A 17,257-nucleotide genomic window follows, 5' to 3' on the forward strand; every position below is an offset into this window, starting at 1 on the left:
TATGTTGCGTTCTGCGCTCAAAGCCCTGCAAAAAAAAAAAAAATAATAATAATAATAAATAAATAAATAAAAATAACCATCTTTAAAGCAGTAGAAATTTCAATTTCCAGTATGTACACATTAACTCGCCAAATACGTGCCCTATATGGTCGGTGCATTTTCCCTATGGCCATTGCCCGGAATACGACTTTCCAAATTAACGGGGCGTAAATACACGAGAACAGCTCAGTCCCTGAAAAATGTGTCCATAATTCTAGTTTTTCATATTAACGGGGATCATATTGAGGCTCGACTGTGTTCTCCATTAACCCTTATCGCGCTCCGCTCTAGCCCTTTGAATCCTTCCTCTCAGCAAGCAGTGAATACAACTGGACAGATTGAGTCTCCTAGCATCACGTAATGATTTGCATTTTACAACTTTCCTTATGTAGGACAATGGTTGCTGTGCAGCTACTACACCCATCTGCCAGCACCTCAACACGTAGCTCATCTACACTGAAACTCTGTCGCAATGCCAGCATGACTGTTGAGGTTTCGACCGAGTCAAATGCTTTCTCATAGTATACTACGCATTAGTAGTATACTAATGCATTAGACTCAGTGTATTCATATACCATGCATATATGAATGCCATATCTAGGGGTTGGTCATAGCATTTTTCTATTACCTGTTTTACAATATGGATATGATCTTATTGTACAGTAGCTATTACGAAAGCCTGCCTGATATTTTGTTTCAAGTCTAAAGTTGCCATGACGCTATTGTGAAACTTTGTCAGCAACGAATAGGCATGCGCCTATTCCCTCCAGCTACTCTGGTGCCAGCGTTTCATTCGAAGTAGTGACCTGCGCACTAACAAGACGAGTACAGCCGAAAAAGGTGTTTACAGAACAAAAGGCCAGACTAGACTGCAGAACAGAGCAGCGTTTATTTTCTCTTCGCGAACAGCACGACGACAAGCTTCGATAATTGAAGCAGCCGAAGCGGGTTTGCCGGGTTTCGTGGTCTCGGCCGTGATGCTCGATTGCTAGTGTGTGGCAATCTACTCGATGTTGTCCGTGCGAGCTCTAGCTCTGCGAATGAGAAAGAGTAGCAGTTTTTCATGCAAACAATTGCATACTTTCATTCGCCTATGACGAGAGGCTGTGGTCAGAGGACTGGCGCTGTACTTACAAATGAAAATTTCGAAACGCTCCTCACACACACTAGCGCACGGGCTCTTATTACCTCAAAGGAACTTATTAGCGCCATGAAACTGTGTCCAAAACTCAAATTCCTAACTATGCAGCGCCAGCGGTCTTCTGACTCAAATTCCTGTTCTACATGCTGTCCAATATTAGATTTGCGCTCTTCATGTTCTAGACAATGCAATGACCCGATCAATCGGAGATAGCGCACTTTTTAACTCTGCAATAAAATGAACACATGCATGGTCGGCCCTCAGCATGACCATCGAATGTTCGGAAGTGCTTACATTTTTCTAGTTTTGGAAGGTTAACGCCGTGAGTCGCGCTCTAGTCCTTCCTGTACGCTGATGGTTGGCTCTCGTATCGGTACAAGGCACCTCGTGAAGAAATTCGGCTTACATGCGGCTGCTCACTGGACGGCGGCCTCTCGGCTCCGTACCCGTACACTCTGCCGCCCATTGTTCTGGAACCGGATCGCATGATGCCAGTGTCGTGAGACGGGATTCCCAGCATATTCAGGACTGGGCACTTTCCGCGACCTGACTCGTTCCGCACGATGCCGCCAGGTCTTGCGATCATCATGTACTTCTGGCGGAACTCGTCCAGCCCTTCCTGAGGATCTTGCACAGGGGACGACGAGCTTAGTCGCTCAGTGAGCTTCCTGATGAATTCGACAGACTTTTCTCCAGCTTTTCCCCTGACTGGGCGACGACCTCCGGCATCGGAAGAGGACGACGATGACGACGACGAAGAACTCTTTTTCGAAGGTAGAGAGGTTCGCCTTGTCGACCTGTGGCGTTTGCTCCGACTGGACCGGCCAGATCGCCTGCTGTGGGACCTGTCTTCAGAGCTAGGAGAGGGTGACGACTCCCTGAGACGACGGGACTGTTTTCGTCGAGGCCTCGGGGACCGCCTACAGTCGTCCCGTTCTTCCCCGTATGCCGTGCGAACGTAGCGCGATGACGTCCTGCTCCTTTGCGGTAAGCTGTTCCTCCTGGCCCTGGGGACATCAGTTGGTTCGGCGTCCATGTATACAACGTCTCTGCGAATCTTCTCCAGCAAATTTTCTGCGCGATGCTCATCGATGTCCTCCCGTATTCTCTGGAGCAGGTCCGAAGCCTTAATATTGGGCTGCCTGGATTCATCAACAATTTCGTCCTTCGGGCGCCTCGCATTCCGCGCAGCCATTCGCAGGTCCAGATCTGGACTAGCCCTCCCGTAATCACGGGGGAATCGCTCTGTGCTGTAAGCAGAAGACATAGCCCCGCCATATACCGGCGTCATTGGCCTCCCGAAGCCGCCAGGCATGTTCATGGGAGGCCTGTCGTAGGCGCCCCCCGCTATCATTGGGGCCCCATTAAAGCCGGATGGATCGGTACAACCGCTCAGAGGAGGGAACATAGGCTTCCCTTCAACTCTTCTAGCGACGTCCATGATTTTGTCCATCTGTTCTCCCATGTCCAGTAGCCTCCGCACCTCGGGACCCATATCGGCGAGTTTTGCGAAGTCCACTGCAGTGCCAGAGTTAATGAGGTGCTTAAACTCCTCCCTACTTTGCTGCGCAGAGATCGGAGCACCGGGGTAGCTGCCCATGGGCGTCTGCTGGAAGGAGCCACCACCCATCATTGGCATACCCCCACCACCCATCAAGGGCATGGTCCCACCACACATCATGGGCATGCTTCCACCCCCCATGGTGGACATTCCTCCTTGACTGTAGCCGCCAAACTGCCCAGGGCCCATGGCGCCCACAGGAACGTTACAACCGGCGTTAATCATTCCAGGCTGCTGCATGGGCTGTCTCGCTGTGGTGGGCATACTTTCGATGAACATCTTGCCGCGCACGATGTTGGGACCAACTTGTTGCTCGTACGCCTTGACCGCTGTCACATACTCTCTCTTTAGTGACTCGGGCGGTGCTTTCAAGGTTGTAGCAACCGTAGGCCTCGGCGCCTGAGCAATTTTAGCGGCAGGTGGCTGCCTCAGCGGCTGGGGTGGTTGCCTGGTCGGAGTAGCTGCTCCCGAAACGGGGGCAGCTCGTGCTGCTGGAGGAGGAGGAGCGGCCACAGCAGGAGACTGTTGAGTGGGCGTGCCAGGGACTGGTGGCGCTGCTGCGGCCGGCCATGCTTCAGGGGGTAATTGAGGCGCTGCGACAGCCGGCGATGCATCAGCGGGTGGTGGTGGTGCATCAGCTGGGGGTGCATCAGCTGGAGGCGCATCAGCTGGAGGCTCATAAGCGGGAGGGGCATCCGGTGGAGGGGCATCTGGTGGAGGGGCATCCGGTGGAGGGGCATCCGGTGGAGGGGCATCAGCGGCTGGAGGCACATCTGCAGGCGGAGGTGCGTCGGCCATGTTGAAGTCCTGAAAGTATACGAGCTAGCGGAAGGGCGGCGATGCGATTCCGATCCTGGAGAGACGCCTAGTCTGAGCTCGGAACGCTGATGTCGTGAACAAGGAGAAGGCTGTCCACGCTTTTTGAAGGGCAGCGATCGACCTGCGAGAATATAAGCCTGATGTAAAGCGCTTATAAGCCGCTAAGGCTATATACGCACTTTAACATGACGCGCTACTTTGTCGGTATCCGCACGAGACTTTTTGCTTGAAAAGTCGTGCTGCTGTGGATAAGCTGGGCATGCGGCTTCATTGTACTTTGCGGGATGTTTTGCAGCAGAGTGCCGACAAACAACTGAGAAGACACAGGATAGCGTTATTTTCCTTCAATGAGTCCCCGCCGCTGTGACTCAGTGTTTAGGGCACTCTTCTATCGATCCGAGGTTTCCTGGAGTCGATCCCGGTCGCGGCGGCCGCGTTTCGGTGAAGGTGCTTTAGTGCATGTTTAGGAGCCCAGGTGGCTCAAGTTATCCTGAGGCACCTGAGACGGCGTCCCTCTTAATGGCTCAGCCTATCACTCTGCGACGTCTAAGCTTACTAAACCAAATCGTTCTTTAACTACGTAAAATGCACCTAATAAAACGGGGGAGGGAGGCAGGAGGAATACACTATATAAGCTATATCGTAGTATGCACAAGACGATATGTCGGCTAGAAAAACCGATCTTTTAACTAAAGGCTTCAAAACACAAAGCATCGTTAAGAAACAGCTTCGGCCCCAACTTCATTTACGTTAGAAGGAATGCGATGAAGACCGCCACCGGGTGCACGTGTCTGCTCGAATTTGACGAAGTGTAAGTAATTGATCTCCCATGAGCTGATTCACACTATACGAAAAAACCAGGCCTGGGGCCGTATTGCAAGACTTTTTCTCTTCCACTTCCTATACGTTTGGTCCTCTTGCAGTAATTGGCTGATGAATCCGCGGAATTCAAGAAAGCGTGGGAACTATAGGACTATTTAACCATTACCAACTGCACTTCAGCATCGAATGCGTCAGGCAACCAGCTTTTAGTCGAACGTGCAGCGAGTAGTGATGGCTATGCGATTTCTGTAAGTATAGTCACTCGCTGCTTTCGCCTGAGGCTGTCCTCATGCTGAGATCGGACCGGGTGGAAAATGGAAGCTTATGGAATACACCCTTGAGTGCGCGAATTCTGTTTCACTGACGATACACAAGAAAAAAAGGCTCCTTTCTAGAAAGGTAAGGAAGATTGCAGCTATTGGATACGCCACGTGTCATCACCAGTATACATTCTTTGCGTGTTTTTGTAATAGTGTTCTTTGTGTCGCGTTGTCTTGTGCCTTCTGAAAGTCGTGTCAGGAGCTGCGCTGCAAACAAGGGCGCTGCTTGAGCGATGGTCGCAAAGCTCTTTGATCCAGAAGACAATAATGACCGCTGGGTCTGACACCATGCCGGAGTGGCTGCAGGGCATCCGACATCGCAAGCTGCCTCAAAATCACAATGTACCATAGTGTTAGACCACATAGTACCAATGTACCGATTTCAAAGCTATACGATTGAGAGTTCAATTTTGAGGGCTACGGTGCAGCCATTGTGGAACATACGCACGCAAGGGGTATTCCTTCTGGCCCGTGATTTCTACATCGCCAGAGTTACCAGAAAAGGGATAGAAACTCTCACCCCCTACAAGACTTCCAGTACCGCTGAGGCTTCAAAATGACTGCTTGCGCACGTTATCAGCTTGTGTGCCGATTTTATTTGAGTGGGGAGCTGAAGTGATTTAGCATAGCGCGTTCCTCCACCGTGAATCCTTCGAGACGGCCAGCTGCGAATGCGCCAAGGACCTGGGTGGGCGCGCCCCTGCCACTCCGCAGGAGCAGTTGCGTCCCCTTGGAAGCAATCGGGGTAGCGGATCACACACCGCACTATTACAAATTTCTTTAATGCGGAAGGTACAAAACTTGCCGCACCTACCACCCTGGGTTTAAGTGCAATAAAATCTGGAGCCTGGGAGCATGTTTTGCGTTCCGCCTTAAAAACGGACAAGGCAGCTGGTATTCGATTCCGCGAACTTTGGTCCACAAAACTGGTTACACGTGGAAGTGCTGCAAAGCGCTCGAGCTAGTGCATAGCGGGCGAATTCGATTGCACCGAGGGTGCCCTGAGGAGGCGAAGATGAGGAACGAAGGTACTCACTGTTACGTCGAGGCAATTTTCGAGCACCGGATTTTAGGGGCCTACGTCGCCCGGGACGGGGGACAGCTGCGAGGCGCCGTCTCCCTGCGGATGTGTTGTCCGGCGGAGGCGAGCGTCGGGCTCGCCCAGTCACCACCGCCGTCGCCGAACGCAGCAGCCCAAGCGCGTGGCCATGCACACGAGCTCTGCGGACAACCTTCTTCGTCGTCCCTTCTCACGATCTACCTGTTTGCTTATACATACGCGACCTTTTGTATCTGGGTCTTACACACGTCACATTTCGGGTCAGGAAAAAAACCACATGCTGTCTCGACAATAGTATCAGGTGGAACTCGGGCTTCTGTTGGCACTGCTCTAAAGATTGGCATCTTTTTCGGAGAAAATCTCGCCATGAAAATAATGTGCTTTGAGGGAAGGTTCATCGCACGCTTGTTCGAATGTCCTGAAGAGAGGCAAGCATGGTTGCCATGAGGGAGAGCTCCTGAGTTAATTTCGAACTCCTGGGGTTATTATAACCTGCACCACGGTGCAAGATATATTATTACACCGTGACCTGCACTAACGTCGCAGAGCGTACAAGCGCTTATTATATTTCACCTTCAATCGAAACGCGACCGCCACTTGAGAGAACGTAATAGCAATGGGACAAAGGAAAACAAATAGTTGTGGTTTAGCTCTGGTTAACCCTAGTTGAATTGCGAAAGCAACACGGAAGCTTTTTTTTCCTGCTGCATTATTCCCCTACGTGCCTGCGTGTCTTAGGGTTAACAAGAAGGCAAATGGTTCTTGCAGGCTGATTCTGATATCACCCATCCGTGTGAAAGGAGCGACCCGAGTTGGCAGCTCCTGCCTGTGGCATAGGGGTAACGTGAATTCAAACATCATGAGGGACCACGGACACTTACACGAACACGAACACGGACACGTCACACAGCTGCGAGTAGTTAGACCTGGAGTAGTATTGCTTTCGCAACAAAAACAAGCTCTAGGAACATTGTTTTCATGAGCCAAAATCGAAACTATAGAGATCATAACCCAAGCCGTCTCCTTGAGCATTGTCCTCCTTGCTATGTTCCACCGCTATTCTGCAGCCCCATTACACTTTCACCGTGCTATTCTTTAGCATGCCAGGCTGCAGTATTCCGCAGCAGAGGGTAAGCTGGCCTGGGTCCATAAGGGCGCCGATCAAAGCGGGAACGACAAAATTTTGCCACACAAAAAAAAAAAAAAAAAAAAACAGATGGCACAGTGCACATGGGTTTAATTTCATTTCGGCACCAGCTCCTTATAGACATGATGACGCGAGTTTTAGCGCACGCGCACCACTCACGGTGATCAACTGACACCCTACGTCTGTAGCTAAGTATAGAACATGTGCCTGCAGCTAAGTATAGAACAGCGGTGCTTGCTATGTGCATAACTGCGCATGCGCAACTGCGTGTATAAACGGAGGCGGGACACGGCGGCCGCAGCACAGTCGTTTCGCATGGAGGAGGAGAGTCGGGCCGCTGTTAAGTCAGCGGCGGTATCGACAGGAGAGGCCTAATTCCTCGGGTCCAGCAGTAGTTGCCTGGCAAATGACCATTCAGCAGAGAAAGAATGAATACCGAAAGGCCAAGCGAGAAGCAGGGACTCCTGAATATTGTCTCGCCAAGCGGAGACATCAGGATGCAGAGCGTAACAAGCGACGCATAGCAGCTCAAACAGAGTCTCAAGGGGAACCAAAGACAGCGACAGAAGAGGATGTATAAAGGCCCGCCGTGTAACTTGGTTGCTAATGCCAGTCATGTAATAAGAAAGCCGGAGTCCGCATCTACGTGAGTGTCGCTGCCATCAGACATCTGCACTTCGATCGCAATGGAGACGCCGGCTGCGTTAGACTTGTGGATAAGACATTGTCATACAAGGAGTTCCATGTGGCACCGCAAACCTCTGTCGAACATACGATTAATATTTGCCACCTGGGTTCCAGCTTACGGCACGGTTTCAGATTTGGGCGTGACTTTGGGGAACCTCAACAGGGTGGAGGACTCGTTTAGTCAACATATAAAACAAGAATTCGACTTTAATGTGGCATCATATAAATCCCAACGTCCAAACAACGCAGTGGGGGACTTCCACTGATTTCATATATCAAGAGAATCTGTACATTCAAAATTCTGCATACATTTAATCGAAACGGCCGCGAGTTACTATGCTGATCACCGGGCCGTCTTTCTTAAAAAGGCTCTAGGACTCCCGGCCAGAGCGTCTACGGAGCGCCTGCTCCAACTTGGGATCCATAATACAATAGGGGAGCTGATTGAGGTCCGCAGAACAAGCCAAATTGCTAGGCTCTCGGTGACGAGCACCGGCAGGCAAGTCCTCCGAGACCTCAATCTCGGGCTTCTCCCCACCACAGAAAACAGAGTGGACATCCTGGAAGTGTGAAAAAATATTTTGACTGTTAAGCCGCTCCCTCAAAAAATGAATTGGGAGTATAATCAGGGGAGGCTTGAAACCAGAGCAAAATTTATACAAAATAACTATGGCAATACGACAGGCACATATTACATGAATGCAGCGGGTCCCACTGAGGATGGTACCTGCACCATTGCTGTTGTGCACGAAGGAAGGCAGGTGAACGGGCTCTCAGTAAAAACTAACGACGCGCTTATGTTGGAGGAAGTGGCGATTGCACTGGCCGCCACCCACTGCGACGCATCCTACATAATATCCAACTCGCAACAGGCCTGCCGAAATTACGTATAGGATAGCGCCACTCGCCCGCGGGATATTATTGGCACATACGAAAAATTCAGATTCGGCTCTTAGTAAAAAAAAAAGAAAAAAAAAAAAACAGGTTATATGGGTGCCCGGTCACCAGAGGGTGGAGGGGAAGGAGACCGCTCACGCGGCTGCCCGAGCGTTCCTCCCCCGTGGTTCTGCTCAATCCTCCGGTTCTGCCGAGGCAACCATACCAGTCCCGCTCATAAATTATGCGGACATTACAAATTATTTACGCCTTTGCAGGAGGGCATTCCCGGAACCCGACAAAGGTCTCGACAGATCTGAGGTGTGCAACCTTAGACGGCTCCAAACCGGGTGTTTTCTAAATTCCGCCATACTAAAACACGTGGACCCGACATTCATGGGGAGTTGCAAATTCTGCGGGCAGTATGCTGACCTGTACCACATGGTGTGGGCCTGCCAGCAAAATACAAAAATAAAAGTTATAAAACAGCCAACTAGGGAGGGCTGTGAGGCGACCTTGTGCAGCTCGGACATGGAAACTCAGCATGCCCTGGTCCAGAGAGCTCGGGCAGCGGCGGCGGTCAATGGCGTCCCGGAATAGGGTCTGCCACTCAGCTCCATAACCATACGCATCTCCCTTCCCAAATCATTTCATTGTCAATAAATGTTTCTCTTCCTCCTCCTTTCTCTGCCTGAAATAAAAAAAATGATGTGTTGACGACCAATGTCTCTTCATTGCTATCAGTACAGCTCAACAATATAGGCTCGGAAAGTAGCTCGCTATGCATATCCTGGCGTAGCCGAGCTAATCCACTGCCAATTTTTTTTATGCCACGCTGCGGTGGTGCAGTGGTTAAAATGCTCGCAGTGATTAAGGTGCCCGGAGTATCCGGGTTTGATCCCAACTGCCAGTGACAGCGTTTCGATGGAGGCGAAACGGAGAGGCATCCGTGTGCTGTGTTGCGACAGTAGGAAGAAGGAAAAGAAAATGCACGGGCCCGCTACTGGCTCTATAGCTCCGCTCCCTCGTGCGGACAGAAGAGAGAAAGTAGAGAAGAAAGAAGAAGAGGGAAATACGCGCGTCGCAACAGCCGTCGTCCACCACCGGAACGGTAGCGGGTGCAATGACGGCCTACAACAGATAAAATTCCGGTGGCAGGCTTGTCCCCATCGCAAGCGGCGGTGGCCTACCAGTCCCAGCCCCGTAGGGCCAGGAGCAGCCACACCCCTCCAACCGTGTGCTGTGCGATGTCAATGCTGTTGTTGTGGCTGTAGGAAGAAGGAAAATAAAATGCATGGGTCTGCTACTGGCTCTGTAGTTGAGCTGCCTCCACTACCTCATGCGGACAGAAGAGAAAATAAAGAAAAGAAAAAGAAGAGGGAGAGAAAGACGCGCGCCGGCAACAACAGCCGTCGTCCACCACCGAAGCAGTGGCGGGTGCAAAGACAGCCTACAACATATAAAATTCGGTGGCTGGCTAGCCAGCCAGCCCCGTAGGGCCAGGAACTGTCACCCTTCACTGCCTCCATCACCTGTCAGTGCAAATTAAAGATCCTTAGGTGCACGTTAAAGATCCCCAGAAGGACGATTACGATACTGCCTAAAGCAAAATTTGACCTCAGCTATTTAAGCATCTTTGCGATATAGTGAGACTGAAATTGAGATGTATGTATGTATGTATGTATGTATGTATGTATGTATGTATGTATGTATGTATGTATGTATGTATGTATGTATGTATGTATGTATGTATGTATGTATGTATGTATGTATGTATGTATGTATGTATGTATGTATGTATGTATGTATGTATGTATGTATGTATGTATGTATGTATGTATGTATGTATGTATGTATGTATGTATGTATGTATGTATGTAGGCTGCCCTGCCGATCCTCCCCCGCAGGGACAGCCTGCCATTGGATCATGGGAGGAATGGGAGGCCCTCCTTAAGTCGCAGGTCCTGGACATACAACTTCGCTGTGTGGACCGGGGTGCCAGTGCCATAGCCCTACGTGACCTGGACACATGCGCGTAATGTGAGGGCCGTGCGGTGGCCCTGGGCCCTTGAAGGGTCCAAACTCGCTCGTTTAATAAAGTTTTTTCCTCCTCCTGTATGTATTGAAGGCTCCGCCTTCTAGAATACAGGTTCGCGAGCGATGGTCTCGCCCGACGAGTGAAAACCAAGTCTTTCTTAAAAGCACCGGTTTATTCCGGATCAACAGAAAAGTATAAAATAGAAAAGAAACAGCATTGGTCAAAACTGCGCTGGAAACATGCCGTCGAAGTTCGCGACAGTGGACTATGAGAATAAAACGGAACAAGGGTCAGGGCTTCACCGCTACAACACAAAACACACTGCGGCGCGATGGGCGAGTAATAGGGCCAAAGCGTTGATCACGGTACAAAAACATTGCTACTCGCGTGGCAGCACTCACGCTAACACTCCTAAGGCTTCCTTGAAGGCGCCGCTTTCGTCTTCGCCTCGCAGGACTTCGCTCCGTCGTCCGTGTACATCCCGCCGGCTTGGGACGCTGCCACGCCGCCCTTCTGTGGCCGGCCTCCCGGCGAAAAAGCCCCGAGCCTTGCTTCCAACGCGCTTATCTACCCTCTGTCTCGCGCCGATAACATGCCGCCCCCGCTCCGGGCAGCTCGCTCATGCGTACTCGCGCTGCCCGGGCGGACACCAACACAAACAGAAAAAAGCACGCGCGCGGTTCGAAACGCTAAAAGGGGCTGTGGGGCCCCACAGTATGTATGTATGTATGTATGTATGTATGTATGTATGTATGTATGTATGTATGTATGTATGTATGTATGTATGTATGTATGTATGTATGTATGTATGTATGTATGTACGTACGTACGTACGTACGTACGTACGTACGTACGTACGTACGTACGTATGTATGTATGTATGTATGTATGTATGTATGTATGTATGTATGTATGTATGTATGTATGTATGTATGTATGTATGTATGTATGTATGTACGTACGTACGTACGTACGTACGTACGTACGTATGTATGTATGTATGTATGTATGTATGTATGTATGTATGTATGTATGTATGTATGTATGTATGTATGTATGTATGTATGTATGTATGTATGTATGTATGTACGTACGTACGTTAAACCGCGCAAACCAAACCAAATAAAATAATTGGTTCACAGAAAAGGGATTGCGCAGCATCTGTCACAATTGTTCTGTGGACACGTGAACTGCGCCTTTAAGAAAGGGACGAAGCTAGAAGTGAAAGCGGAACGAGAAAGAAGAGACCTAACTGCGCCGTTAAGGAAGGGACGAAACTAGAAGTGAATTAGCGGAAAGAGAAAGAAGAGCCGTAGTGGAGGGCTTCGGGGTATTTTCGTGCACGTTAAAGATCCCCAGGTGGTCGAAAATACTCTGAAGCCCTCCACTACGGCTATTCTTTCTCTTTCCGCTTTGATCACTTCTAGCTTCGTCCCTTTCTTAACGGCGCAGTTCAGGTGTCCACAGAACAATTCTGACAGATGCCGCACAATTCCTTTCCTGTGAACCAATTATTTGCTTTGGTTTGATTTGCGGGGTTTAACGTACGTACGTACGTACGTCTTTGCCAAAAGTAACCGGGCAGCATGATTTGGTTTTTGCTTGTATTCTAAAGCCTACATGGATTTCCAGATGATCACAGCTTGCTAAGAAGGGAGGACAGGAGCTCGCCTTTATTTTGCACTAATGTACAGCTTCAGAAGTGATATGAATTCTCTGCTACCCGACTGAGAAGCGGAACATGCAGCCTGGTTACTTTTGGCAAAGACGGTACATACATACATACATACATACATACATACATACATACATACATACATACATACATACATACATACATACATACATACATACATACATACATACATACATACATACATACATACATACATACATACATACATACATACATACATACATACATACATACATACATACATACATACATACATACATACATACATACATACATACATACATACATACATACATACGTCATCATCATCATTAGCAGCAGCAGCAGCAGCCTGATTATACCCACTGCAGGGCGAAGGCCTCTCTCATATTTCTCCAATTAACCCGGTTCTGTGCTAGTTGCATCCACTTGACCCCTGCGAACTTCTTAACCTCATCCGCCCACCTAATTTTCTGCCGCCCCCTGCTACGCTTTCCTTCCCTTGGAGTCCAGTTTGTTACCCTAAGCGACCATCGGTTAGCCTCTCTTCGCACTATATGTCCTGCCCATGCCCATTTCTTCTTGATTTCCAATAGAATGTCAGCAACTTGAGTTATTTCTCTGACCCACTCTGCATGCTTCTTATCTCTTAATGTCACCCCTACCATTTTTCGTTCCATAGCCATCTGCGTTGTCCTCAACTTAAGTAGAACCCTCTTGGTTAGCCTCCACGTTTCAGCCCCATAGTTGAGTACAGGTAAGATGCAACTGTTGTATACTTTGCTCTTGAGCGATACCGTAAGCTGCGAGTATAATCTGTGAGTGCTTGCCAAATGCGCTCCATCCCAATCTTATTCTTCTTGTTATTTCCTTTTCATGGTCCTGATTTGTGGTTACTACCTGTCTTAAGCATACATACATACATACATACATACATACATACATACATACATACATACATACATACATACATACATACATACATACATACATACATACATACATACATACATACATACATACATACATACATACATACATACATACATACATACACACACACACACACACACACACATACATACATACATACATACATACATACATACATACATACATACATACATACATACATACATACATACATACATACATACATACATACATACATACATACATACATACATACATACATACATACATACATACAGACACACACACATACATACATACATACATACATACATACATACATACATACATACATACATACATACATACATACATACATACATACATACATACATACATACATACATACATACATACATACATACATACATACATACATACAAGCATCTCAATTTCTGTCTCACTATATCGCAAAGACGCTTAAATAGCTGAGGTCAAATTTCGCTTTAGAGAGTATCGTGATCGTCCTTAGATATTTGCCCTACTCTTTGCTCCCTTTACAGTCGGTGCACGGAGCACATTCTTTGACATTTGTTTAATTTTGTATCAGTTTGGTCGTTTGCTGTTGGTCACTGCTTCCAGTGACGTAGGCAGTGAACGAGGGCTGTATCCACTTCGTTTCACCTGTGTCCTTTACTTTGTGCTCCAAACATGGGAATACTCTGGTGGCACTGATCTTGGCTGCGTATGCAGTGACGGTGGCAGGTAGAAATTTTATTTGGCGCTCACATGAGCAGTTTGAGGCAGCTTCTACAGCACACAAGAAATATGACACGTAATAATAGCAGACCGTATAGTTTATTTACTTCATGTGTCACCGTGGCGCGGAAGTTAACACGAAGATAAAGAGCTGTAGTCTCGCCAGCAGCCCACACCCTAACTCTCAAAGGCTGTTGTTACTTCCGGTCTTGTCGGCTTCAATCGCGATAACTATTTATGCTGCACACCTGCCTTCAAGCTTTGCAAATTAAACTGCCCTCATGCGCCTCTGAATGACGCGACCAGAACCGATGCACTGTCAAGACTGCAGCGCCTCATGGTATCCATATATGCCTCGGGCCCGTGTACAATGACGGTTCATCAACGCTTCAGCCTTATAACAATGATACTGTTAAGGGTGTTGTCTTCCAGTTCTGTGGCGTCGCCGTATATTATGAATGCCGTGAAGACTGTCATACGTGGGCGTCCTACGTCAGCGTCCGTGTGACTCCTCCACCTATACCTGGGAAGGTGGCAGGTGGTATTGGAAGGCATTCCGTCTCTCTCCACCATCCGGATAGAGGAAAATGCAGGTTGGTTTTGACAAATTAAAAGGTAGAAATCGCTTCTCCCATTGAGCAAGGAATTTTCGGACTAAGAGTGACTCAGCGATTATTAATTGAATCAGAATTGTAACGGAATTCGACTAGACATAGAATCAGAACTGGAACAGGATCGGAATAAGAATAGACTGGTAAGTGAAAGGCCGCGGAATCAGAATTGGAATAGATTGAAGGCCGGATTGAAAGTGCTGTTGAGTTTCTTCCGTATCAATACAACCAATCGGACCTATTTTGTTTTATGCACTATCACGGCTAGTAGGCACGAACTTTGCATGTCAGTTGTTGTTGTCCTCTTGAAAAATGGCACGTACCCACCTTGGGGGATTGGCCAAGGCGTGGTGTTGTCGACGAACTCAGTTACAGGCACAAGCTTGTCGCAAAGCGATATTGTAAAGAATAATAACAATGCAGCTGTAAGAATTGTAGTTATAAAAAACTGTCAATTAACAGGTTAACCTGCCAGTTGCTATAATGTAGTCGCGTATAATTCCACTAATAGTGTCCATCGCAAACTCCCTTGGCACTCGCACCGAACGACGGTAGAACGAGTAATGACAAGAGGAGTCCTAGAGAGGGGTATATCCTTCCCTGAAGTGTGAACCGACGGAATGAGAGGAAAAGATGGTCTATTGATTCCACTCCTCCGCATGATGTACATAGGTTTATTGCGCCCACCCACATCGGCGTAGATATAAATTCAAGCCCGGAATTCTGCACCGCAACAGCGCCATTGTTACCTCGCACTGCTGGTTTTACATAAACGGACACCCCAGTTATGTGATAAATGCTGACAATTTGTGGTATTCAATAAAGTATCCCGAAGCCTGGCTGATATATGTTGGAACCGCTTGAACCTAAAGATCGTCAAAATACTAAAATAGAGACGGGATATACTACAGATGCATTAAGGTCCGATCTCGCAAAGTAATCAACCACCTGATTTGAAGGAACATCTGCATGATCAGGGACGCAGACGAAACGGACTTATTTCAAACTAACACGGAACAAAACAAAACAAAAAAAAAGCAACAACGCAGGAATCGACTCAAAAGTATATTTCGAGGTTTCAAGAGATATTAACACAGATAAACAATCGGCAAGAATGATTACTTGCGATACATGGCATGGAATTTTGTGCAGACCCGATGTAAGAGCTAAAAATTCCGAAAAGAATATAGGGATATAATCTGGGATACGGACAGAGTAACTCCATGTCAAATGTGGGAAAATATGCCAACTGCCGCTTTTTCTTGGCTCACTGAGACATCTGCAGAGATAACAGTGTGGTGGGGGTATTTTTCTAGGTGATCAGAAAGAATACCGTTCAGAATGCTCGCAGGTATATATTTCGCGTGGGAGGGGAAGATGTCATAATGAAAGTCCACTGCAGCCTGCATCTCATCAACCCATTACAAAGAACTCCAGTCAATACGGATTGGTGCTAAAATCCTCTGTGTTATCGTAACTTGTGGCTTTTTATGCCATGGCTAATGATCAGGTAAGAGAAGGTCGGTGGGGATGCAAAAATGGGAGGAAGGACTTCAGAGTCCGGGTCTAGCGACCTGATGAAAGTTTGTACCGTGAGTAATTGGAAGCTGGAGATTATGTAGGGGATATGGGCTTCCAGATAAAGCAAAACGATTGAAACGAATTCTGGGAGACCAAGACAGAGACGTAGAGCACGCCTTTGCAATAACAATAAAAGGTGCAGCTTGTAGTTTGCGCTGCCAGAGAACAGAGTACAATCAAATTCAGGTATGGGCTTTACATAGGCTTTGTAGAGAAACAATAAAGTGCAGCGACGCATTCCAAACGTTTTATCGCTAATTCGTATCAGCCGCCCAAGAGCGCGTTCTCCTTTAACCACATTGTTTCTATATGGAGTCTCCAATCCAATGTTGGATCACATGTAGCACCTAATTGTTTAACTAAATCTAGCTGTGGAATCTGGTTTAAGCGATGATCTAAAGAAATGTGTAAAGGTGTATCCGGGGGAAATACACGCACACCACGTTTATTGGCATTAAGGGATATATTGATACGCTCCAGCCAGACTTCAATCTCACCCAAATATTCTTGCATAGAGTGGTAGAGGGCATGGATATCCAGAGCCGATGCAAAAAAGGCAATATCGTCGGCATAAACATAAACTATTATGTTTAGACGGACGGGATGTCATTTACCAAAATGTTAAAAAGCAGCGGTGAAAGAACTGATCCTTGTGGCACACCCCTTGATTGCTGATACATGCATGCCAGTTCTAACGGAAAGAACCATATCATCATGATCATCATAACCCTCAGTTACACGCTTAGTTGACAGGGCGAAGGTCACTACTATCATAATCATGTTTTCAGCTCATGCCTCTTCGATTCGCCTTTCCCCCAAGACACACCCGTCATTAAAGGGAGTGCCTCACAACAAAATTGACTAACAAGTGACCAAAAAAGTGAAGTTTGTTCTCGGTTACTAGATTTATTTATTTATTTATTTATTTATTTATTTATTTATTTATTTATTTATTTATTTATTTATTTATTTAAATATTTATTTATTTATTTATTTATTTATTTATTTATTTATTTATTTATTCATTTAAATATTTATTTATTTATTTATTTAAATATTTATTTATTTATTTATTTATTTATTTATTTATTTATTTATTTATATACTTATTGGCTGATTGATTGAAGGATAACTTTCAATTGAACAAGAACTATAGAAGGGTAAGCTGGCGGCATTTCTATTTCAGAACGCCGGTGGCCGTGGACAGCA

At 47.2% G+C, this 17,257-nt stretch overlaps 1 protein-coding gene across 2 annotated transcripts in view; it reads right to left on the reverse strand.

Moving 5' to 3' along the window:
* Positions 1-929: 929 nt before the first annotated feature.
* The window catches only part of LOC146182345 (uncharacterized), a 40,041-nt gene continuing 23,713 nt past the window's right edge, over positions 930-17,257 (reverse strand). Inside the window, exons 2-3 of one of the 2 annotated variants that reach the window (XM_084577434.1) lie at positions 1,587-3,681; positions 930-1,073 (exon numbers count right to left, since the gene is read on the reverse strand). In XM_084577434.1, the coding sequence (XP_084433560.1) occupies positions 1,068-1,073; positions 1,587-3,539 (1,959 nt within the window). In that variant the 5' untranslated portion in view covers positions 3,540-3,681 and the 3' untranslated portion in view covers positions 930-1,067. Of the gene's footprint in view, positions 1,074-1,474; positions 3,682-17,257 lie in introns of both variants that reach the window. The other variant, XM_084577433.1, reaches the window with a different exon arrangement.

The sequence above is a fragment of the Amblyomma maculatum genome, chromosome 8, assembly GCF_055883805.1.
Source record: "Amblyomma maculatum isolate TAMU_Amacu chromosome 8, ASM5588380v1, whole genome shotgun sequence".
Lineage (NCBI taxonomy): Eukaryota > Metazoa > Arthropoda > Arachnida > Ixodida > Ixodidae > Amblyomma > Amblyomma maculatum.